General features: G+C 41.1%; 6 protein-coding genes and 1 long non-coding RNA gene across 9 annotated transcripts; 4 read left to right on the top strand and 3 right to left on the bottom strand.

The window, feature by feature from the left end:
• The first annotated feature begins 3,476 nt into the window (after positions 1-3,476).
• Positions 3,477-5,022, top strand: LOC147644160 (uncharacterized). The gene is made up of 2 exons (XR_015271039.1): positions 3,477-3,611; positions 3,703-5,022. It is a non-coding gene; the product is annotated as an uncharacterized LOC147644160 (long non-coding RNA).
• Positions 5,023-8,376: 3,354 nt separating this feature from the next.
• On the bottom strand, positions 8,377-11,675 carry Mdh2 (malate dehydrogenase 2). The gene is made up of 4 exons (XM_020957111.2): positions 11,500-11,675; positions 11,108-11,315; positions 9,188-9,384; positions 8,377-9,124 (listed from the first exon to the last, which is right to left on the bottom strand). Exons 1-4 carry the CDS (start codon positions 11,563-11,565, stop codon positions 8,585-8,587), a joined length of 1,011 nt encoding a protein of 336 aa, XP_020812770.1. The 5' UTR covers positions 11,566-11,675; the 3' UTR covers positions 8,377-8,584.
• LOC110187685 (COMM domain-containing protein 2) lies at positions 11,313-12,908 on the top strand. Its single transcript, XM_020957117.2, has 2 exons — positions 11,313-12,057; positions 12,114-12,908. The coding sequence occupies exon 2, from the start codon at positions 12,130-12,132 to the stop codon at positions 12,832-12,834; it is 705 nt and encodes a 234-aa protein (XP_020812776.2). The 5' UTR covers positions 11,313-12,057; positions 12,114-12,129; the 3' UTR covers positions 12,835-12,908.
• Non3 (Ribosome production factor 2-like protein Non3) lies at positions 12,858-14,187 on the bottom strand. Its single transcript, XM_020957114.2, has 3 exons — positions 13,968-14,187; positions 13,694-13,909; positions 12,858-13,627 (listed from the first exon to the last, which is right to left on the bottom strand). The coding sequence occupies exons 1-3, from the start codon at positions 13,985-13,987 to the stop codon at positions 12,919-12,921; spliced, it is 945 nt and encodes a 314-aa protein (XP_020812773.1). The 5' UTR covers positions 13,988-14,187; the 3' UTR covers positions 12,858-12,918.
• A 490-nt stretch (positions 14,188-14,677) lies between these two features.
• Positions 14,678-16,796, top strand: mTerf5 (mitochondrial transcription termination factor 5). The gene is made up of 4 exons (XM_020957109.2): positions 14,678-15,082; positions 15,135-16,113; positions 16,169-16,393; positions 16,453-16,796. Exons 1-4 carry the CDS (start codon positions 14,893-14,895, stop codon positions 16,739-16,741), a joined length of 1,683 nt encoding a protein of 560 aa, XP_020812768.2. The 5' UTR covers positions 14,678-14,892; the 3' UTR covers positions 16,742-16,796.
• On the bottom strand, positions 16,757-18,811 carry Trm7-34 (tRNA methyltransferase 7-34). The gene is made up of 3 exons (XM_020957112.2): positions 17,823-18,811; positions 17,115-17,767; positions 16,757-17,052 (listed from the first exon to the last, which is right to left on the bottom strand). Exons 1-3 carry the CDS (start codon positions 17,941-17,943, stop codon positions 16,834-16,836), a joined length of 993 nt encoding a protein of 330 aa, XP_020812771.2. The 5' UTR covers positions 17,944-18,811; the 3' UTR covers positions 16,757-16,833.
• On the top strand, positions 18,453-22,438 carry Usp8 (Ubiquitin specific protease 8). 3 transcript variants are annotated; one of them, XM_020957103.2, is made up of 8 exons: positions 18,453-18,741; positions 18,807-19,298; positions 19,361-19,523; positions 19,578-20,069; positions 20,135-20,521; positions 20,910-21,143; positions 21,225-21,679; positions 21,741-22,438. In XM_020957103.2, the coding sequence occupies exons 1-8, from the start codon at positions 18,647-18,649 to the stop codon at positions 22,069-22,071; spliced, it is 2,649 nt and encodes an 882-aa protein (XP_020812762.2). In that variant the 5' UTR covers positions 18,453-18,646; the 3' UTR covers positions 22,072-22,438. The 3 variants fall into 3 exon arrangements, with proteins under 3 accessions (XP_020812762.2, XP_086686260.1, XP_020812764.1); XM_086830134.1 differs by lacking the exons at positions 20,910-21,143; positions 21,225-21,679; positions 21,741-22,438 and adding an exon at positions 20,589-20,730; XM_020957105.2 differs by lacking the exons at positions 18,453-18,741; positions 18,807-19,298; positions 19,361-19,523; positions 19,578-20,069; positions 20,135-20,521 and adding an exon at positions 20,607-20,842.
• Positions 22,439-23,485: the final 1,047 nt, after the last annotated feature.

The following is a 23,485-nucleotide window of genomic DNA, read 5'->3' as shown; positions in this document are numbered from 1 at the left end:
ACTCGAACTCAAACCCCTAATGCAACTTCCTCCGGTTGCAACCCTTAAAATGGATCGCTTGGCACACTTTCGACCGTCTTCTGCCACTTCTGTCTGCTGTTCCCACAGCGCGTGTCACCCTCCCAAAGATTGCCTTGCTCTCGTCAGGAGTTGCGTGTGACCTTTTGGCCAAATGCTGGTACTTCGATCGCTGTGAGCACGAGGTGGACATTTAGTCAGGGTCTAAGTTATGGCTTATTTGGGTAGAGGCAACGATTTCACGGGATATTTGAATGGGGAGGTGGGAAGGATGTGGAATCATGTGGGTCGAGGAAGTCACACATATAGATATTGAAATGGGTGATGCTGATGCAAAAGCTGCACTACGACGAAAATGTAATTAAAAAATGTATTTACAATTTCATCTTACTTTATTTATAACTTTTTATACAGTTAAAGCTGTCCATGGAAACCATACAAGATAGAAATATGTTATATCTAAGCAGATGGCAAACACAACAAAGCTATTATTCGGTTTCTATTTTCCCGATTCACATTTGAATGTATACATATTCTACCTGAAACTTAAAAAACTAAATTGTGGGGTAGTCCCAGAAATTCAGAAAATAGCTTTTCTCAAATTCAATTTCATTTCGTATATTTATAAAAAAGTTAAAAAATATGTGCTTAAAACCAATTCTAATATACATTTATATTCCGTTTTAAAAACCAAACCCGCATTGATCCTGAGCGGTGGAAATGTCCGAGAAACTTCAGCTTCCCAGGAACCCACTAAGGATCAAGAATTTTCCCATAGTATCCGTAAGTGAATAGATGAAGAAACCCATCGAATTCCACACGGAAACTACAGAAAAAATCTCCCTTTCGTGCACAGATCGAAAAGTCCGGAACAATTCGATACTTTTCGACTTTGCAGGTCCCAAAAATGCGGGCAAACAGAATCGGAATCGAGAGCTCAAAGGAATGGGCGCGGGACACGCGATCAGCGCAAAGAGATGAAAACAAATAACACACATACACCCCATACTGTGGGTATTGAGTCGCGACCCAGAATGGGAGGGATGGTTATCTGAGGGCCAGGAGTCGAGGGTTGAGGTGCCGGCCCTCTCGTTGCGTGTGAATAATCAGACAATATTTTGCATTGGCCAAGGCACCAATTATGTGGGCTTAGTATTGATATAGAGGAGAATATGGGAAGGAAAGTGCAAGTCTGCCAGATAGCATCTTGGGTTGGATCAAAAGTCAATTGCCACGATCCTTGAACTTAAGGATGTATACTTGGATAAAGGTAATCAGAAGGGAATACATAAATTTAGAATGATTACTCATCTTAACATATTTAACCTTAAAAAGAGTTCTGAGCCGCGGGCTAGACTTGGGTTTAAATGTGGGTCAAGGAATTTCTGCTACCAGATTGGTTTTTCCCGATATTTCAATATTTAATACAATTTTCGAACAACAAATTGCCTAGGTTTTTACCAATGTTACCACTTTGGTACGTTGAAGTTTATATACTCTTGCAGATAGAACTTTGATTATATATATTTATGTTAAAAATCAATGAAGTAATGAATGCTTTCATTTCATTAACCCATACACGTATTTTTACAGTTTAAAATTCACAGTTTTGCAAATTCCTCTATATCTAACGATCGTTTGTATGGCAGCTATATGATATAGTCATCCGATCCTTTCCGACAAACATACATACAAGTCAGAGTATATAGAAGACTAACTACAAAGTTTCATTCAGATAACTTCAAAACATAGAGGCTAGTTTGCGCAGAAACGGACAGACGGACATGGTTAGATCGACTCCGCAATCAAGAATATACATATATACCTTATTAAATTGGAAATGTCTTCTTTACTTAGTTGCAAACTTTTGACTAAAATTTTAACACCCTGTAGGGGTAATAAAATTAGGTCTGTGGCGAGGCACTCTAAGCTAAATCGGATAATTAACATTGGAGGTATTAGACAATAGAATTTCTGTGAATAATGAACTCTTGCAACACCCACATTTGTGTTGATAGCAACATGTCCTCAACATGTTCCTATCAACATTTATACTTATTTGGGTTTTGGGCAGTATGTTCCTAGCAGAATTTACCTTAATTTAATAAGATTTTCTTCTGCCTTTCGCCCTGTGTAATTCAAGTATTTCATTAACAATAACATACACATACATACACTTGACTGTAGTTTTTCTTCTTGTGTACAAAAATGTTTTTATTCTAAACAAAAATTGGGTTCAGTCTTCTCAGTGGTTTGCTAAAGTACCGATTTTTCCAATTGAATATTGATTTTCTTCAAGCTCAGTATTAACTTTATTTTATACATATGTAGACTTGATTACAGCATGGGTAGAGAGACTTTAATAGAAAATACTTGGTACAGTTGTCGCTAACAGACAAAGTCAGGGCCTAAGCTTTTGTTGAACATTTTTTCATATTTTTTCCATTAAGGTATGTACATATACACACATGCAAACAAGCTGACAGACAGACAGGCAGATAAACCGACTGGGACAGACAGATACTCAAAACCCATCAGCACCATCTTCATAATCACCGTCGTCGTCGCAACTACACTTGTCGCACCGTGATGACAGCCCATCATCGGTGAGAGCCTTATCAGTACTAACATCATTATAACAGGAAAAGGATTTGATTTTTTCTATAAAGAAAATATGAATTTATATGTTTCTATTCTATTTCTATTTTCTACGGGCTCTTATATTTAATAGGTTTTATGAGAAACTATTGGTTTTAAGTTTTATTTATAGCATTCCTTGCCTTTAATAATCGATATTCTTAATGTTTATTGTGATTATAATTAAATTTAAAATAAGAAATTTAATTTGTTGGAACTTTTAAGTAATACTTTATAACTTTAATAGATTTTACCTATGGCCCAAAAATAGCTCTTCTGTTTGAATAGATTTGTCAGAACATAACTAAAAATTATACAAATTCAAATTCAATAACTTCAATCTCAAATATTTACACTAATTGTATTTTTTATTAACATACGATCGACCATGATCCAGCTTTCTTTCTGTGCAATAACAACGGCTAAATTAGCGGCAATCCCTCATTGTCGTTGGCATCGGCATTATTACATTGTATTACGATATGAGCGAAGACAACGACGACTTTTTGTTATGCATTTCTATATATGTATGTACTTATATCCAGTACCAGTACATACATATATGTGTCAACGATTCCGTGCGCATTACACATACATACATATGTACATATACCCTACCAGAATACGGCCCATTCGAACAACGAAATTCCAATATGGCGGGCTCAAGCTCAGCTCACACACGCACGCACACAGCGGCACGACACGGACATGGACACCCGTGTCAGAGTCCAGAGCACGGCTCACCCATACAGACGCGCCCAATTAAGCTTCGTTAAGATCAATTTAAATCCCGCATAAAATATCAAATAGTTTTCGTATTTTAGTTCAACTTCTGCCTCGGCTGTCGCTATTCGTTCTCGCTCTCTCAGCGCTCAGAAACAGAAAAAAACAACAAAACAAGAGACGGAAAGCCTCGACATATGAACATGACTACACTGAACAAATAAATGTAAAAAGTAAGAACTCGAACTATTCAAATCGTAAACAGAGTTGCCTATTTATAGGCCACTCCTTACGTGGTGAGATAATTATTTCATTTTTATTTAGATCAAATGTTTTTTATAATTACAAAAAAAAAGTACTACTTTTGGATCCAAATGCATTTATTTTCGACTGTACATTTCGAAATCTACTGCCCACGAGACAAAGTCTGCAAGCTATAACCGTAAACGTTCCCGGACGCGGACTTTCCCCTAGCCATTCCACGGCCTGACCTGACGAAGATGTATAGTTTTTTCCCCATTTTCGTTAATTCTTCATGCCACTTGGGGACCGCACTCGGTACTTACTGTTCTTGTTCTCCGGCATCATCCAAGCCCGCTTCTTCATGATACATCCCCACGTTGAAGGGACGGATATGAGGCGTTCTGACATCTGACCCGGCAATGATCACAAACGTTGACTCAAATTGCTTTATGCAGTTTTGCTTTTGGTTGCCTTATGAATTTGCCATCATTTACATGAGATTTTTTTTTGTCGCGACTGTACTTTAAGAGTGCAAAGATCAAGAATTATAAATGGAATTTGGGGTATTATCGTTTTTTTTAATGATCGTATTTTTTAAATCTACAATCCTACATTGTGTAGAATTTTGAAAATATATATTTTTCTCCACTGCTATGCAACCATCTTACTTCTAATAATACAGATGCTAATACTAGTTTTTTTGTTTATCTCGACAAATGTAAGAGTTTATACCATTAACCCATTTTTTGTTAAATAGATTATATATATGTTATATTTTTAAAAATGTATTTATCGTTCAATCATTTTTTAATTCAGATTAATTCCAAAGTTTTAGTACCTTTCAGCGAGTCCTCCGGCATCAACTCTACAACATACAAACTCTACAATGTTTTTTCCGCTCTTGTATTTCGTTAAACATGGCCGGGCAGCAGAACTTAAAAATTTTTCAACATTAGTGACTTAATGAGTGACTTACGCAGTTTATTATACCATAATTAGGCTAAAAGGGACAATTTTTTTTAAACAAGTCCATTTATTTCCATTTCATATAAAAAACAATATTTTTAAATTTCGTATGTATTTACATACAGTATATATTTTTATTTTATTATTTTTTATATAGTTTCAAAAAAAAACTATGCAAAATTCCCGACTTAAAAATTACGCTTTCATTTTTATTCTTAAAGATCCTAAAGATCTTGGCAATGACAAGCAGGTGTATTAACTTATCAATTTAACTTAATTTTTCAACTTTTAAGCTAAACTTTGTCGGAAATTTAAGCATTAAAGGATACTGGGATAACTCAGTTAAATATCAGTATTATTTACAAATATTTTTTATTACGTGACCATTTTTAGTTTACTTAAAAAGTGTTTGTAATAAATTTTTAAGTACTTCAATAATTTGTTTAATTTGTGTTCAAATGGTTCATTTTCATGCATTTTATACACACCTTCAAAGCATTATACAACAAAATTTAATTTACACGCTAATATATATTCTCATTACTGTGAAATCCAAACTATCTTCTCGATCTCCCAACAACCCCGCCCCGCCTCAAGCACACACGCACAATTACCCCTAAGAGCTTAATGCAATCACAGAAAAGTGAGAGAGGACGCCAATAAATTAAAGCCAATCACAATCGGACTGTTGTGCTATCGCGTATCACAACTGAAGATGTCAACCGCTTGGCCGTGTAATTGGCTCTGGTTCTTGGGCCTGTCGATTCACAAAAAAAATCGCGAAACTGGGAGCGCAGCAATTCAAATTAATTGCCGACAGTTGGGAGTTCCGTACGGCGAAGACGCCATTAACGCATCCAACTGAGCTGAAGCAATTTGCAAATCTACCTGCTATGTTATGCTACTGTAATCGATGCCCTTTAGAGAATCACAAAGTGTTTTCCATGCTTTTGAATTTGCCGCCACGAATAGGGAAGAGCTGCCAACCTGTGTAAAAGCAAGCACACTGAGCATACATTGTGAATGGAGGTACCTGAGGGCGCCAACGTTTGAGTTTCGGAAAATGATTGATTTGTGATAATAACTAAGGAATTTACTATTATTGAAACCAAAATGCAGATTTCACAATGGCTTGGATTTTGTGGGCCATTGTTCTTAACGTTTTTGGCTGTGCACCGACTTAATTGTTTGTAATTAAACAACATTTTCAAGGTCGATTACAGAAAATCGGATTGGGTGCGCTGACTGGACGGTGGTAAATCCCTGGCTACGCTACCAATTTGTTTTAATATAAATGCCGGCCGGCCGGCAATTTAATTTTCGTATCACATATATCGTATGTAGTATATGGCGGCGTCTGAAAATTGATTCCTGCTCATTATTTCATTAAGAATGTTCTGCCAGCTGGCGGGCAGAACAGAAGAGACCGGGGCGTCTGTGCGCCTATCAAATTGTCTCCCGCGCTCCGTGATTTTTGCAGTTGCAGTTCGATTTGATTTCATGAATGGCCGGAATTGTATCAATTGAATGTTTTGGTCTTGTTGTCGTAGCCTTTTGATCGTCGATAATTAAGCTGGGGGTGGGGGTATGTGTGGTGTCTCTGCTCTCCGGCTAAATAGATTCGAATTATTGAAGCACCGCCTCTGGTTTAATGAACAAATCAAATTGACTAATGGTAATCCAATTGACTTGATTCGGCTTGTGGTTTCCCAGCATTTTAATTTTTAAAATCAAGTGCGAATTAATGCGAAGCAAGAGAACGAGAAACTGAAGTGGTAAAATGTAATGGAACCTTTTATTTGATCAGGCAAATCTTTAATTTATTTTCATATATATGTATATATATACATATATAAGGCAAACCATTCTCTTCCGACATCATCATTCACATATAAGATGATTATTTCGTTACCAAAAGCTATGAAGGGATGCTTATTTGCGAAACAAATAAAGCGTGTGATCGTGTTTTAATGAAAAATTGTTTGATGTAAAGAAGAAGGCGTACAAACGGCAGGACAAGTCGTATAGAGAGAATTTTTATCGCTAAATACCGGGTGTAGACAAATGTAGAAAAATAAATTCCAAAATGCGTACGCGCTGGAAGCCGTGGAGAGTTATGGAAGGAACCCTGGAGGGGATGCTAGGGAGGTACTGCCATGACATGCGGGCAAGTTTAAATTGATCTTAACGAAGCTTAATTGCTTGCGGTTGTATGAGTTGGTGCGTGTGAGCGCATTGTGTTTGTCTACGAGAGAGTGTGAGAGAGCGATCTACACTGGGCGAAATGTAGTATCTGCAAGTGCTGTTCCTCACACGAATGTCAAACAAGAAGAAAATCATAATTTGCAGTGTAATCTGAAATAAAGGAGTAAACACTTTCCAAAAGTGAATTTTCCAAATTCTAAAAAGAAATCCATTTTATTAATCTCTGGTTTCATCTTAAAAATTAAATGTTTTTCGTTAAAATAGTTAGTAAAAACATTTTGGTTTTGGTTTGTTTTGACTTCGTCTTAAACGATTAAGTTATTATACTTATATAAATTCAATAAAAGTCTAGTTCCTAATTTGGTGTAAAGTTGAGTAGAGAGTTGAATGAGTAAAAAAAAATTTTTATTAGTCGAAGTGTTTATTGTCTTATGGTTTATTATGAATAATAAACATTAAGTAACTAAGAAATGAACAGTTCAAATATGATCCGCTAAGCAATGATCAGAGACCGAGTCAGCAGTGAGTAATTTGATTCTTTTGAAAATATTAAAGAATTTCTTAATACTACTATATTTTTCGTCTCTCCTGTAACCCAAACACACTGCTGACATTCCACCTTTTCCAAACAGGATTATCCTGTTTTCAGGTTATATTGTTTGTAAATCGGTCAGAAGATTCAATCTACTTATGTCGGTTTGAAAAAGAAAATTTAGAAAACTTAAAAATTCTTAAGGGGATCAAGCATTTAAAAATTGAGCATTTTATTGATTTTTTGTCATAAGCGAATTCATTTAAAGCTATAAAATTAATTTAAACTTGAGAATTCTTAAGGGGATCAAGCATTTAAAAATTGATCAATTTATTAATTTTTGTGACACAAGCGAATTAATTTAAAGCTATAAAACATATAAATATATATAAAACATATATATATGTAACACGAAAAACATTCTAATTACCCAAAATATTAAAAGTATAAATAACGTGTAATGATGTATGCCTATTTATGTATGTATAAATAAAGAACTTAATAATGTTAATGTTAAATGAATTTTGTAAGTTTTTTCTCGATCCATTTACATTTCGAATTAACCCAATTGCAATAAGAAGTAGCCTTTTTTTTTGTATTACTACCTTATTTTAAAGGAGTGATGTTTTTAAACGTATAAATATTCAAACAAATACAATTCAGAATATTGCAACGCAATGATCGAGTTATTTACTTTGAGATAATTTTAATTTTAATTAAAAAAATAAACTTTGAATTTAAAATTACATATAACTGTAATTATTCAATTGGAAAATGGTAGTGTATTAAAACCACGACGTGCTGATATCAGCTACCTTTCTTGATATTAGAGCCATAGCAGTGATTCATGTCATCGGTAGCTGGCAAAACTGCTCTGGTGGAGCTACCAAGCTTGATAAACATTTTTTTGAGATAAGATTTTGATAAGACGGGACTTTTTCTCAGGAAAATATGACTTATAAAGCCTTGTGTTTAATGAACTATTTTACACCCCCCTCCCGTTTGCTAAGCTCTAACGAATATCAATAGCACCTAGGAAAAACAATAAAAAATCCAAGTTTGTTGTTTATTTATTTCAGATTATCAACTGGTTGCATTGTTTATGCCACACGCAGACCGTAGATCAGTTACATCTTTGGACACGCCGACTTAAGACGAAAGATTTGCTAAGGGAAGGGTTTGCCAATACACGACAGGAGCTAATCAAGTACATAATTCGTTCACGGGATTAGTGGTTCAGATCAGCTGTTCCGAGCCCGTTTAGGCGTTGGCGAAGTCAATGCCCTTCTGGATGTTCTTCTTCAGCTCAGGGATGGCTGCCTCCAGCAATTTCTTCTCGTAGTCGTTAAGCTTGGGCAGGCCCAGATTTTCCTGCACTCCGTTCTTGCCCAGCACCAGGGGTGTGGAGAAGAAGGTAGCCTCCGTGACGGTGGACTGAACATAGGAGCACTCGATCACGTTCTTCTCACCGTTAAGACCCTTCAGTAGTGAGCCGGCGAAACGGGCGCCAGCATACGCCATGGAAAGAGTGGCTGAGCCAGCTCCGGCTTTGGCCTTTACCACCTCAGTACCGGCCTCCTGGATCCTCACGGTCAGCTTCTCAATGGTGTCCTGGTTGCCCTTGAACTGGGGCTGGCTCTGCGACAGCACAGGTAGAATGGTCACACCGGAGTGTCCACCAATAACGGGAATTTGCACGCTCTGGGGATCCACTCCCAAGGCATGACCGATAAAGGCGCGGGCACGCACAACATCCAGGGTGGAGACTCCGAAAAGACGCTTGGGATCGTAGACACCAGCCTAGAATTGTAAACGGATTTTATATAATTTCTTCTCCTAAAATTTGGCTTTCTTATTTAAAACCTTCTTCAGGATCTCGGCAGCAATGGGTACGCAGGTGTTCACCGGATTGGTGATGATGGCCACCAGGGCCTTGGGGCAGTTCTTGGCAATGGAGTTGGAGATGTCCTTGATGATGCCGGCGTTAACATTGAACAGATCATCGCGGGTCATGCCTGGCTTGCGGGGCACACCGGCGGGAATGACGACCACATCGGATCCTGTAAGCACATATACGTAAATGTATTTAAGATTAATTTCTTCGGTGGTACTTTGATCTTTGGCCTACGCCCAATCTCTGCACTGATAAGTAGTAGCCGCTTCGTTATAAATACCAATAACATTTCTACGCTGCTATCTCAGTCTTCATATATATGAGTGTACATATATATAGTCTTTGCAACTTATCTTATCGAAGCATACAAATTTCTCTTATGCAAATCACTTAAATGGAAATTTTTAAATTGTCAAAACTGTTTTTACGATCAGTAGCTTTTTTCTTATTTTAATACTTGGATAGTTCGGCAGAGGAAAAGCATAATACATTGTGTGCCCACAAAGAATCATGTTGAAAGAATATTAAATATATTAATAACTTAATAGAAAAAAAAACAAGAAAGGAAAATATATACCCTTGCAGATAGAACTTCTATGACTAGGAGAATCCATACAATATAAATTATATATATTTAGGTTAAAAAACAATGCAGTAATACCTGCTTTCATTTCATTCACCTATACATATTATATTTGCAGTTTTACATTCACAGATTTGCATTTTTCCTCTACATCAAACGATCGTTTGTATGGCCCTATATGATATAGTCGTCCGATTTTCATGAAATTTGACACAAAATTTAAGACTAATATAAAATGGATATACCTAAAATTTGATGAAATTCTGTTGAAAACTGAAAATGTTATAATTTTTTTGTACAAATTTTCCGATCATTCCTATGGCAGCTATATGATATAGTCGTCCGATCTGGCCCGTTCCGACACATATACGAGTGAGAGTATATAGAAGGCTAACTACAGAGTTTCATTCAGATAGCTTCAAAACTGAGAGACTAGTTTGCGTAGAAACGGTCAGACGGACAGACGGACAGAAGGACAGACGGACATGGCTAGATCGACTCGGCTGTTGATTCTGATCAAGAATATATATACTTTATATGGTCGGAGGTGCCTCCTTCACTGCGTTGCAAACATCTGACTGAAATTATAATACCCTGCAAGGGTATAAAGATTTCGTTATTTAACTTGTTTAACCGACAAGCGTTTTTGGTTGGTCCCTTTATTCAAGTGTTTTACTTTATTCTTTAAAAAAAAAAGGAAAATACAATAAAGCCTAACCATATATCACAAATAAGCATACATAACCTTGAATAAGCATAGATATATCTGAGATTTAATATTAAAAACATTTTGCGTACCACAACAAATACTTCAAATTCTTGCAAAATTTTATAATTTAACATAGACAATTTCATCATTTTACCTAGGAAAAATTAAAACCTGAAGCTATTAAATAGCAAGTAAGAATGCTTTAAATGTGGTAAAATAAAAGAATATACATATATTGTTTAATAACTCCCACAATCATCAAATCGCTTTTTATTTCAATCACTAATACGGAGATGTTAATAAAGACGCATGGACAGGCGGACAAGACAGAATTGGGCCTGGATACATTTTTAAAGTTGTTAAATATACTTAATTAAGACAGCTTTTATGTTATGTGAGCAGACACCATAGGTTTTAATATTGATTATATGTATGTATATGTATTAATATTGCAGTACACAATGTCGACACTTTTTTTTAAAGTGTAATAATAGGGAAATGATCTTCCCTTACGACCCCCTTATTGCTTTTAAATTTTTCCACTGCCTACAATGTACATAACCTCACTCGCTTCGCTGGCCCCTGCCCTCTACTCACCCTTCAGGGAATCGCCCAGCTGGTCGGCACCAATGAATCCGGCGGTCTTGCTCTTGGTATCGATGTGTGACAGATCGGCGGCCACACCGGGCGTATGCACAATATCGTACAGGGCCAGGTCGGTGACCAGGGGATTCTGCTTGAGCAGCAGTGACAGGGGCTGGCCAATGCCTCCAGCGGCTCCGCAGACGGTCACCTTGTAATTGTTCTGCAGCAAAGAATAAGGAAAAACAAGATTATGCCAGGTATTCCTTAGTTAGGTAATTAGGTAGCATTATCTTTTCTCGATTGCAATGCATCTGACAGTAAAGATGCAATTTCCGCCTGTTACGTAAACAGTTGCAGTTGCTGAAGTGTGAGGCCAATTCTGACCGGGTCCCTCAGAGTCTCACCTGCTGGCTGAGCGAGAAGTTGCGCACTCCCTGCAGAGCCAATTGCTTCGTCACTTGCTTCAGCATTTTTGCAAAGTTATTTGGTACAAAAAAAGTTAGTTAACAATTAAACAAGCAGCGCTGCCAGCCAAATCCCGAAAGCCAATGGTACAGATTTGCGAATCTCTATTGTTGTTGTTTCCATTATCGCAGCGGGGGTGAACTTGGGACTGCCAACTGACACGAAAGCTTTTATTCAAGCGAGAGCTTTTCATCGTTTTTCATATTTTCTCTCCAAGGATTGGTAGTAAAATCAAGCAGACTGCATTTTCTGATACATTCATATAAGTTCAACGATTTAGCCGATTTGTACTTTTACCGTTAAAACTACTATTATTTAAGTCTACACTGTTCCCGCTCTCCCCAGTACAGGACTGCCAACTGTTTGGGTGCAGAAACCCAAGGTTGGCAGCACTGGTTAGGCATCCACCAATGCAGCAACAAAAATAATGTTGATATTTGTAATTCGTAAAGCATGAAACTTCGGTGGCAAATCCTTAGGAAGAGAAGCTTTTGAATGTAAGTTTTGCCAGTATTTTTCGATATATCCTTCAGTATCATGTCCACCATTCCAGTTTATTTTCCCGCAAGATGTCATCTCTTCGACTGAGTCAAAAGCAACGAGACCATTTAACTCTTCTCCAAAGACCGGCCAACGATGTTGTGGAGCTGTGCAAGTCAGCCTTCGATTACCTGATAAATGGACCCAATCTCGGTCGCTACGAAGCAATGGCCAAAAAGTATTCTGAATCCAGCAGCCCGGAGGAAGTGCAGCGGACTGTAGAGGCGCTGATATCGCTACTGATCAGCGTGACCACCCGGGTCAGTGTTAGCAGTTCCGCCCATATGCAGTCGGTCCTGCGTCTGACATTTCCCGAACTCTCCAGCGATGTGCTGGAGGTCCTCGAACAGTTCGTTACGAGCAAGCGGACCTTTGTGGAGGGATCGATCAAGTCGGCCAACATACGTGCTTTTCGCCTGATCAACCTGAACTGGCGCCTGGAGGTGCGCACCGCCTCGCGTAGTCTGCTGGATCAGTGCACCGTTTGCATCGTCATGAAACTCTATCTGCATACCGAACCGAAGAACGAGAATAGAGAGCTGCTTTCAGTGGACTTGAGTGAGCGTAGCGAACAGGAGCTGGCGACCATGGAGGAGGACGAGAGGAGGCATCGAAAGGATGTGCTGGTGCAAACGGATGTCAGTAGCTTGGTGCACATGATCAAAGCGCTGGAGGACGCTCTGGCAGAGTCCAAGACGCGACGTGTCCGCAACATCGTCGACGCCATTCACTGATGACTCCAGAAATCGCCTAGTAATTACGCTACTTTAATCTGGACCAATTTATTAAAACTAAAGCTAACTATTAATGAAATGCAATCATTGCGAGGCTGCAAGAGCTTCGGCAGCGGCTGCCTTCAGCGCTACTTTCTTCCGCTGCCGATTCTCCTTCTTCTCCTCGGGGGTCTTTCGCAGCGCCTTGACGCGTCTCGTCTGAATCGATCCTGTCTGCTGCTTGCCCAGATGTACGCGTCCCTTGGTGTTGCCCAAGGCATCGGTGCTAATGTTCTTCTTCTTACCGGCCTTCAGCTGCTTAGGCTGTTTGCGCGCCTGTTTGTACAGATCCTCGCTGGCGATCTTTGTCCGCCTTATTGCAAAGTCGGCTGAAGGTCCGATCTCCTCCAACTCGATGCGAGGCGTCCGCTGTCCCGATTTCTTCAGCAGGATCCTGTATGAGCGCATTAGGATGTTCATGTCTTCGGTTACCGTGAAGCTGAGGACGTGCTCGATACCCTGTAGGCGAATAGAGTCTACCTTCTCCCGCTGGAAGGTGTCGATGAAGAGGTTGCGAAGTCGCCGCAGCTCCTCTGTCTGCGACCACTGGGGTCCGTTGAAGACAAGGCACGGCTTGACGCAGGTGCCAATCTTCTCGTTTTTGAACTCTGAAATGGCTTGATACCTCTTGATGCCCAACTCGAACATGTCTAGCACTTCGTTCTCGAAAATCCTGCCTAAGATGATGTTGTCAGGACGCTTCTTCGATGTGGATCCAAAAGAAAACAGCGACGCATCGTTCTTCATAGTCAAGCTAGATAGAGAAAGCAGTTAGGCTACTTATTTCGAAATCAAACAAGTTTACAGTGTCTATACTCACAACTCCAAGGACGAAGGATCGTCAAAGGGTGTTATATCGTTCTTTCGGTTCAGTACTTTTATCAGGGGCTTCTTTAGCGCTTGAAGATCCTTCATACACAGCTTGACAATGCCGCCGCATTTACGTCCGTCAAGAAAGAGCATTGTCCGGGCAGATTCAATTAACTGCGGCTCCCTAGCCAGCAGCACTTTCTTTCCCTTGCGAGTTTTTGGTTTCCTGGAAGCGTAGTAGGCTGCATTTAAATGCTTATTAATAGCAGAATTTTGTTGCTTACCTGATGCGTAAAAGCGACATATTTCAATGTTTTGTTTAATAAAAACCCAAAATAATTTAAAAAAGTTGGATGCACGTGTAATAGTGCTGGCACAACATCAGATTTCGTTTTCAAAACATCGATATTTTTTTTTTGCACTATCGATGTTTTGAAATTTTTGTTTGTTATCTTATACATGTAGATAACAATGTTACACGTTTACACATTCATGGGGTAGAATGCTTTCTTTTGGGATAGATTTCTCATTTTGAAATGTTTTTATTACTTCTAGGGTTAAAAAACGTTTTTTTTTTATTCATTTAATTTAGTTTTGTACTTCATTATACTAAGATACAGAAATATACTTTTTTGTTTTGGCCTTTAATGATAAAAATGGTATATGATTTTTTACGTTTCAAGCAATTTGTGTATATTTTAATATTAAGATACTTAATAAAAATCAAATGAAATGCGATACTTTGTTAATACAAATATTAATAAAATAATACAAAATTATTTGTTGTTTTTATTAATTTTTTTACTCTTGAATATTTTTATTAATTAGAACAAACATTTAATTAAACTTATAATTAAACATTACTCATAATAATAATAGTAATTTTTTAATATAATATATATAAAATATTTGGATATTTTTGCCAGTTCTAACGAGTAAATTTGCCTGTGTGTAGTTAAACCGAGGTGTGTGGAAATTTAGCTTATTTAACGCTAAATCTTGCATAACTGCCAGAGCTACCTACTCGACCATTCAGCGCTGCTCGACTTTCCGGACTTTAGAGCGGGACGTTTAGTGTGCCCAGGTGCCATGAAGCGGGAAATATTTTAATATTTGTCATTCACCCCCTTCTAAGTAATTGTTATTCACAGCGAATATCAGTTACATATTCACAATTTCACTTGTAAATATACCTTTTGAAATGTAAATATGCTGCGCAACGGCCAAAATCAAGCGCACCTGCTGGCACGATGCCTGGGACAAATGGCGCGCGGTATGGCCGCATTAAAAAAAGGCACCGTCAATCAGGAAAAGGCTAAGTCTAAGCTACCGAAACCCGCGGCCGTAGAGGTGCCGGTGGAAGAACCATTGAATGCTAATTATTTGGCCAAAACTTTGGGTGCGTTTATTGCTTACAATATAATTAAACAGTTACCAAAATTAAATATTAGGTAGCAATTACCGTGCGTGGGTGGCTGCTTTGGAGAAGCATCCCGAACTGAAGACGGTAAAACGAAAGGATCTGCTCAACTCGTACGAAACTTTAAAATCCCTGGCCTATAGCGTGGACGACATCATAACAAAGCCCATGATCATCTACTATGGAGCCACCACTTTAGCTAATCGCCATAGTGTCCTCGAGGAGTGCGGCTTCCAGAATATCACCATCCCAACGCTGTCGAAATACGTGACGGTGGTCAACAAATCCATAGAAATCCTCAAGGCGCACACATACATCCCCTACGATGTAAAAGTGGCAGAACGCCTGGCCAGTTACTTCATCGGCATCCAGTTGCCGGTAGACATGAGGGATCTAGACAACGAAAACCTTACGTTAAAGAGTCTGAGGCAATCTCTGCTGAACGCCTACCTACGCGAACGACTCCAGATGGACGACGGTGATCTACAAAAGCTGTGGCGCGTCTACTCCCGCATACGACACAAGAGCTTTCGTGCCGTGCAGGACACCGTGGAATTTCTAACCACGGAGCTAAAGTTCACAGCCGAGCGGCTGAGAAAAAATAGTTTCCTGCTTTACGCGGACGCGGATAATGTTCGTCGTATCCTGAAGGAGATCCCTACGATTGATTCGCAAGATATCCGCGATATTGGTTTTCGGCGGCCAAAAATTCTAATGTCTACGTGCGATAGCTTAAGACAGACTCTACAGCACGTCCATGCATTTGGGATCGGCGAGGCTGCCGTTTTGCGTTGTCTGGAGGTGCTGACCCTGGGACCCGATACGGTGTTAGAGCGCCTAAGAGATCTCCAGGAAATCGAGGAGTTCCAAGTGCTTGGCACCAATCCGCGAGTACTGCGCCTGGTACACTACCAAAACAAAGCGCGACTTCGACTAGATTACCTCAGTCAGCTGAAGGTGCGCTGCGCTTCTCTCCACATCCTCTCCTGCGGCTCCGAGGCCTTTGCCAAGTGAGTATATAAAATCAAATTTTCAAAGTCTCAAAAACGTAGTTTTTCTTTAAAGATTTGCACGAGATGGATCGGATCGCACAAAGGGTCGCGATATAGTTGTTTATTTGGGAAACATTCTGTCCAAAGATGAGCAAGTGTTACGCAACCTGCTCTCCCGCCATCCTAACTGGTGCCACACACCGCTGCTGCATGTTAAACAGTGTCTGGAGTTCTTGCGCAGCAAGAAGTTTAAACTGCAGGAAATCTTTGCCAACATCCACCTGCTCCTGTATCCTATGTGAGAATTAGAGAAAATTCAACTACAGAGTGCATAAAATTCATCTCTTTTATATTCAGAAAACGCATTGAGGAGAAGATGTATCTACTACAGGCACCAGATGCTCAGGAGGAACTGCAGCTGCCCGTGTCGGGCTTTCATGAGCTGAGCAACAACGAGATTCTTACACTTATTCTTTACCTTATCGAATCGGAGTTCCACTTCACTGGTGACGGAATCTGGACTGAACAGCATTCGCATCACGTAGAGAATTTTAACAATTTGCTGCCCGACTTTCCCGAAAGTCTCAATAAGGTTTATAAGTACGGCGTTAAGCCGGCAGAGAAGTTGGTTATGCAGCATTTGTAGAACAAGTGAAAGGAATTGTAAATAAAAAGTTTTTTATTGAAATTAGCATCATAAATGACGATATTTCTTAGTATTTTCATGGTTACCGGTTCTTAAGACGCTTTATCCTTAGTTTCTGCAATCTGAAACCCTTCTTGCTTCGAAATCGCATCCTCCGGTGCTACTTTACACCAATCCATGTACAATTCCTGGTCATGAACAACTTTGATGGACTTGTATTTAAGGTTGACCTCGCCGGTTTTCTTCAAAACTTCCTGATAGGCGGCTGTCAGGGGCTGTTGCACTGCCTCCTTATAGACATAGTTCTCATCCTGTTTAATGAAGTACGGTAATAATTAGGAAACTTGCATCGCGCTAGAACATCGAATCTTACCAAATCGTAGGTGCGATCAGAGTCTAGATCACCATTATAAGCAACAAAGGGTACGTGGACGATGGGCGGGTCTGCGTTCAATCTCGCCACCCACGACGACTTAGGGTGATCGTGCCATTCGGAGGTCAAATTGCATGGCTTGTAGCCTTCGGGCAAACAAAATTGCCTTGCCACAACGAACGCCTCGATGCTGGAATTCCGGGACGCGGATGGTTTGAAAACGCACACATCCTTGAAGAAACGTTTTAGCTGGGTGTAAACTCGGCTGATTTTATCCGCTCGATAAATCTTTGCCACGAAGGAGCCGCCCGTTTCCAGAACATAAGTGGCAATGCTCAAGGCGGAGAGGATCAGCTCACTTTGGACATAGCAATCAAACTCATGCATTCCCGTGGAATCCGGAGCTCCATCGCTGACCACAATCTGCGCCTTTTCTCCCGCAAAAAACTCGATGATGGTCTCCGCTGTCGATTCCTTGCTTATGTCCGCCCGCAGCTGTGTAACGCCCTCGATAGGCGCCATGCCCTGCAGATCAACAGCTATGATTTTCACATTTTGCCTATCACTCGGCTCAAGGGGTTCGTAGATGCGCTTGGCCAGAACTTGTGACCAGCTGCCAGGAGCGGCGCAAAGATCAACGGCTCGTGTCAGACCTAAAATTGGCAAGCTATTTAGTTTGAGGAACATGCAGTTGGTGGAAAGCAGTACCTTCCAAAAGGCAGAACGTCTCATCAGCCTGCAAAAGCTTGAAGGCACTCCGCGCGCGCCATCCCTGCTCCTTGGCCAGCCTATAGAATATGTCACGTTTGTCCTTCGAAGTCCTACCCATTGGAAACCCAGACTTTATCAGCTGTGAAATCAAAACAATCCATTCACAAAAGAGCTGAATTAATTACAGTATAACTTTTAATAGCCCATTCACACAAGACACCACTAAAGTAGAAATTCGTTTTCTCAAAATCTCATCGTTCGTACAAATTTATATTTTTACGAATCCCAGAATCGGATTTCATCTTCCTTTAATTATGATTTTTTTTTTTCATCTTTTAGACTAAGTTATTGTCTATCAAAAAAAGGAAAAAACAGCGAAACAACCTATTTTTACCAGGCTGCAGAAACACCCAAACATCGCAAAAGCGTCATTTTCTTCGTTAGAGCAGAGTAAGCAGAGCGACCAAAAATCGTTTTAAAACAAGAGGCAAATGGCTGAAAACGACTATTCGTGAGCGCACGGAAATAATTGAATTCCTCCAAATTAAAATAAAAGAAAAGCTTCCTTTTAATACTCCCCCTGTATTTCGTGAGACCCGTGCGTTTTCAAATGCCGCGTAGTGAACTATATTCGATATATTAATCGATATATACGTTTTACTTCCATCCCTAGCCCGCAGGTTATAAGAAATTCCTGTTTGTTGAGCAAAACGAGAAAAAAATTGTGGTTCTTGCTATGATAACAGGAAAACTAACACCTCCCAATTAGCCCCATCAACAGACAGTAAGAAGGTAAAGGAAGAGCTGGAGAAGCCCTAATTATGGCCCAATTAAAAAAGCTCTACTTGAGCTCCGACATCGAAGGTCTGGAGAAGATGTCAATCATTCCCGATTGTCGCAACAAGAGCATGAAAATGTATGTTTTAATTTGTGTACTCTTGTGCTATTGCATTTGCTTTGACTTGCTTGTGCTTATTACAGCCTGCTCAACACCGCCCGCAAACTGTACATGAATGCCGAAGAAAAACGCCTGGATGGCGACGAGGAGCAGGCCTACATCGCCTACATGAAGTACTTCAACATGCTGCACGCTATTCACAACAAACCGGACTATGCTAACCACAAGACGACAGTGCGCCAGATGCTGGGCGATACCGCGTCGAATCGCCGCATCATGGACTCGCTAGAGCTGATAACCCAGTCTCTGTCGCTTCGCTATGAGCAGTTGCATAGCTCAGCGGCGGAACCAATTGCTGCTTCAATCGTCGCCAATGGGCAGGAGCCAGAAAGATCGACAGGAGAATTGCCCACGAAATTAGCCCGATTGGGGTTGATTACATGCGAGGAGCTGTACCGGCGCATGCAGGAAAAGTCTGTTCTGGTCATGGACTGTCGCCCCAGTGCCGACTACGAAGTTTCTCACCTCACCTACTACTGTGCATTCAATGTACCTGAAGAGCTCATAATACCGGGGTAAGTACAGGGGAACTGTTATTTACTACCGCTTTTCCTCACTTTCTTTTTTCTTCCTCCAGAATGTCGGCTGGCCGATTGCAGGCTCGTCTTAGCAGCACCAGCAAGGCTGCATGGGCTTCTCGTGCCGTAAAGGATTCGGTGGTTTTAATAGACTGGAACACCAAGGACTCCCCGCCAGCTTCGAATACAGCTATTGCCACCCTCCTTGACATCCTAAAGAAGGTAAATATTAAAAAATATGAGGTTACAAATCTTTAAATCAACTTCGCTTTGCAGTGGGATCCGGATGTGACCTACCGGGCTCCCATTCAGATCGTTGAGCGCGGCTATGAATTCTTCATCATGATGTACCCCACCCATTGCACAAATCCCAGTGTACAGGCGCCGCAGCAGAACAATAATGACATTGAAACCATCGATGACATTGAATACCCGTCGATCCACGACATCACCATGAAAGAAGACATCAGCGCGAAGGACTTTAAGCCCAGACCAGATATTAACAGAGCCAGCAAGCCTGCGGCCATGCGCACCTACGACCAGCAGGGGCCAAACAAGACAAACGAAGTGCCTACACCGAAGGCCATAGCGGAGATTATGCGGGATCAGGCGGAATTTCTCCAGCGGGCAGAGCAAAATGACGCGCAGCTGGAGAGTGCCTCGAAAATATGGAAGCGACAGGCCATAAAGGGCGACGACTTAACTGCAGTTGAAAATCAGGAGCTCCATTTCCGAATCCTCCAGCTAGAAAGCAAAGACCTGGACAATGTAATTAATTCAATTTCTTTATATTATTATTTAAACCTTTATGTTTGTGAAAATTATTATTTCAGGTTATTGAGAACAATCGGCTGCGAGACGAACTGAACCGCCTTAAGGAAGAGCAGCTAACAGCCAAGGAGATGGAGGCGACGCGAAATATCGAGACAAAGATCAAGGAGCGACAACGGTTGGACGAGCTGCACGAGCAAGAGCGGCTGAACCGGGAGCGCCAACTAGCGATTGCACGCGAAGCAAAGAAAGCTTATAAATCCCCACCGCCTTCCCAGCATGATTTATTGACCGGTGAAGAAATGACACCGATAGTTCCGGATCCGTCATATGAACCCAGTCCAGTGGAAAGGCCCACTTTCGATCGGTCTATGAAACCACAGTCCAGAAGCGAGGAAAGGCCAGCACAGAGGGTCCGTGATTTCTCACCCGTCGCGGGTCACAATGTGGTGAGTGTGTAGGAGGGGATTACGGTCTTGTTGGGGTTGTTGACTCACATTGTCCGCCTATAAATAGCCAAATCAATAGCCAAGGGGTCACGTTTGAGAAACATAGGATGGCCTCTCAGCCTCAGTCTCAGTCACTCGCTGTCCGCACTCAAAGCATGTTCAAACCACAGAAACAACGTACAATTGCTAAACTGTTGAGCAAGAGAAGCCGCAACCGACAGGATTCCGCAAATGATTTGTGTGGCGGGTGTGAAGTTTCAGCTGCCAGCAGCTCCATCCACCACTTACAGCATTTATAGTTCCATCCTTCCACTGCGACGAGTAAAGTTCTGAGAATACGTTATATCTACTCCTAATCACGATTGCAATCTGCTCTGTTCTTTTGCAGGGACGCGGTTTGACGGGCCTCAAGAATCTGGGAAACACCTGTTACATGAACAGTATTCTGCAGTGCTTGAGTAATACGGTCCAGCTAACTGAGTACTGCATATCGGACAAATACAAAGAGTACATTAGCAGAAGCAACAGCAGGACCAATGGACACGTGATCGAGGAGGTGGCCGCACTTATTAAGGAGCTGTGGAACGGCCAGTATAAGTGTGTGGCCAGTCGCGATTTAAGGGTAGGTTTATTCAGACATCAACATAATTATTCCATATATTTTAAATCTATTCATCTATTTCTTAATTGTTTGCTGCCTCAGTACGTTGTTGGCCAATATCAGCAGATCTTTCGAGGCTTTGATCAGCAAGATTCTCACGAATTCCTTACCATTTTGATGGATTGGCTTCACTCGGACCTACAGACGCTGCGCGTAGCTCGCCAGCGGGAGACGATGAGCGCCTCGGAAAAAGCCTGGCTGGAGTTCACCAATGCCAAGGAGAGCATGATATTGCATTTATTCTATGGCCAGATGAAGAGCACGGTAAAGTGCGTGGCCTGCCACAAGGAGTCGGCCACATACGAGTGCTTCTCGAATCTCAGTTTGGAGCTGCCGCCCAATTCCAATGTCTGCCAGCTCAGCCAGTGCATGGACATGTACTTCAGCGGAGAGCGCATCCATGGCTGGAATTGCCCAAATTGCAAAACCAAAAGAGGTGCCATAAAAAAATTGGATATATCGAAGCTGCCGCCGGTGCTGGTGGTTCATTTAAAGCGGTGGGTCATCCTCAATAAATCAATGTTTAAATACACATTAACTTCTTTCATTTTATTACAGTTTTTACGCTGACCCCAGCAATTCTTGTGCGTATATAAAGAAGCAGAACTATTTGCGTTTTCCTTTGGAGAACCTGGAGATGAGCCCATATATTGCGCGGGCGGAGTCGCGGGCAGGTACGCCCAAAACCTATCAGCTCTATGCCGTTTCAAATCACTATGGGTCCATGGAGGGTGGCCACTATACGGCCTTTTGCAAAAGCGCTAACTACGGCAAGTGGTTTAAGTTCGACGACCAGGTCGTCACAACGCTGGATGCCTCGAATGTCGTCTCCAGCGCCGCCTACATTCTATTTTACACTTGGTTGCCGCCTATGCAATTGACATTGTGAGCGCCGCTCTGTTCGCATTCTCTTTCTCCGACGATGTTCACGTTTTAAATTGTATTTTGATTTACGCGATTCGATTATTTGTCTAGCCTCTTGTCTAGTCGCTCCCACCCACTTATCATTTACCAATTACCGAATAACTGTTGCTCGTTTGTTTGTTGTTGAAGAAAGGATAATGTTAGGCAAGGGGGCGTATTCTTAAGGGGTGTGAAATGAGCGCTCACATATGTACACTTATGGTCGCGATTGTGTATTTATAGCTTATTGTATTTTGCAATAATATTTTTAAACCAAAAAAATAAACGAAATTAAATTTCTGGTATATAAAGGGTTTGCCCGTTTATATACTTTTCATAGCAGAGACTATAAACAGCAATTCTTTTTCGCGTTTCTAGAATATAATGCCTATATCTAAAGAAATTATATAAACCGGTATTGGTTTTTAAACAGATCGAAATTACTTTTATAGCTATTGTTCGACCTATCGTTATTTATATTATAATACCATTTGTATAACAAGGAATTATAACTCAATGACAGATTTTTAGGATCTCTAAATATCAGGTAAAAGATATTTCTTTATAATATTCAAAAAGTTTATTAAATGCAAAAGTTGATTGAATCTCCTTTCGTTAATCATCGTGGGCACATGGCATGGCGACCGCCGTCAACGGGCAGACTAACACCTGTGCTAAAGCTGGCTGCATCGCTGGCAAGAAATGCGATAGCCGCCGCCACTTCATTGACATCTCCAGGCCGACCCAAGGCATGAGTAACCTTACAGTGCTCAAGAAACTTGGCGTAGGCCTCCTCGTCCATGCCGCCGCGCTTGTGGATGTCGGTGATGATCACGCCGGGATTCACGGCATTTACACGAACTCCCTTAGGGGCCAATTCCAGGGCCACACAGGCCGTGAACTGATCCACGGCAGCCTTGGATACGTTGTAAGCTAAAACACCTGGAAAAGACCTTAAGCCGCACACACTGGACACGTTCACAATATTGCCCTTGGTCTTGATCAGCTCTGGAGTGACCAGCATTGTGAGTTGATACAAGGAGCGCACATTGGTGTTCATTAGGCGATCAAACTGCTCCAGGCTGGTATTCTCAATAGAACCGGTCTCCAGGATGCCAGCATTATTGACCAGAACATCGATACGCCCGTACTTAGCTAGAGTGGCGGTTACTATCTCCTCCACCTCCGACTCCTTGGTCATGTCAGCTATCACCTTCAAGGGCTCTGATCCACCGGCGGCTACGATTTTCTCAGCCGTTTCCTTCAAATTGCTGGCATTGCGACCCACTATTACCAGGAGGCCACCGTGGCCAGCCAGGTGGACAGCACAACCAGCTCCAATGCCAGAGCTGGCGCCGGTGACAATAATTACTTTGTCCTTGAAGGTTGACATCTTGCAA

The sequence above is a fragment of the Drosophila serrata genome, unplaced genomic scaffold (assembly GCF_035046125.1).
Source record: "Drosophila serrata isolate PLE 108 unplaced genomic scaffold, ASM3504612v1 contig_228, whole genome shotgun sequence".
In the NCBI taxonomy this organism is placed as follows: domain Eukaryota; kingdom Metazoa; phylum Arthropoda; class Insecta; order Diptera; family Drosophilidae; genus Drosophila; species Drosophila serrata.
Note: the sequence above shows the minus strand (reverse complement) of the source record. Positions and strands in the feature narration are given on the sequence as shown.

Bases quoted from the DNA above. Each gene is read 5' to 3' on its own strand.
- Mdh2 (XM_020957111.2), bottom strand. From the start codon at position 11,565: ATGCTGAAGCAAGTGACGAAGCAATTGGCTCTGCAGGGAGTGCGCAAC. The intron at 11,316-11,499 runs GTGAGACTCTGA...TCTTTGCTGCAG, and splicing joins ACTTCTCGCTCAGCCAGCAG to AACAATTACAAGGTGACCGT. The intron at 9,125-9,187 runs GTTTTAAATAAG...TTACAATTCTAG, and splicing joins CTGCCGAGATCCTGAAGAAG to GCTGGTGTCTACGATCCCAA.
- Usp8 (XM_020957103.2), top strand. From the start codon at position 18,647: ATGGCCCAATTAAAAAAGCTCTACTTGAGCTCCGACATCGAAGGTCTG. The intron at 19,524-19,577 runs GTAAATATTAAA...TTCGCTTTGCAG, and splicing joins TCCTTGACATCCTAAAGAAG to TGGGATCCGGATGTGACCTA. The intron at 21,144-21,224 runs GTAGGTTTATTC...TTGCTGCCTCAG, and splicing joins TGGCCAGTCGCGATTTAAGG to TACGTTGTTGGCCAATATCA.
- Non3 (XM_020957114.2), bottom strand. From the start codon at position 13,987: ATGTCGCTTTTACGCATCAG. The intron at 13,910-13,967 runs GTAAGCAACAAA...CTACGCTTCCAG, and splicing joins ATGTCGCTTTTACGCATCAG to GAAACCAAAAACTCGCAAGG. The intron at 13,628-13,693 runs GTGAGTATAGAC...TTCTCTATCTAG, and splicing joins GATCCTTCGTCCTTGGAGTT to CTTGACTATGAAGAACGATG.
- Trm7-34 (XM_020957112.2), bottom strand. From the start codon at position 17,943: ATGGGTAGGACTTCGAAGGACAAACGTGACATATTCTATAGGCTGGCC. The intron at 17,768-17,822 runs GTACTGCTTTCC...TGCCAATTTTAG, and splicing joins GACGTTCTGCCTTTTGGAAG to GTCTGACACGAGCCGTTGAT. The intron at 17,053-17,114 runs GTAAGATTCGAT...TTCATTAAACAG, and splicing joins CTGATCGCACCTACGATTTG to GATGAGAACTATGTCTATAA.
- LOC110187685 (XM_020957117.2), top strand. From the start codon at position 12,130: ATGTCATCTCTTCGACTGAGTCAAAAGCAACGAGACCATTTAACTCTT.
- mTerf5 (XM_020957109.2), top strand. From the start codon at position 14,893: ATGCTGCGCAACGGCCAAAATCAAGCGCACCTGCTGGCACGATGCCTG. The intron at 15,083-15,134 runs GTGCGTTTATTG...ATTAAATATTAG, and splicing joins TTATTTGGCCAAAACTTTGG to GTAGCAATTACCGTGCGTGG. The intron at 16,394-16,452 runs GTGAGAATTAGA...TTTTATATTCAG, and splicing joins CACCTGCTCCTGTATCCTAT to AAAACGCATTGAGGAGAAGA.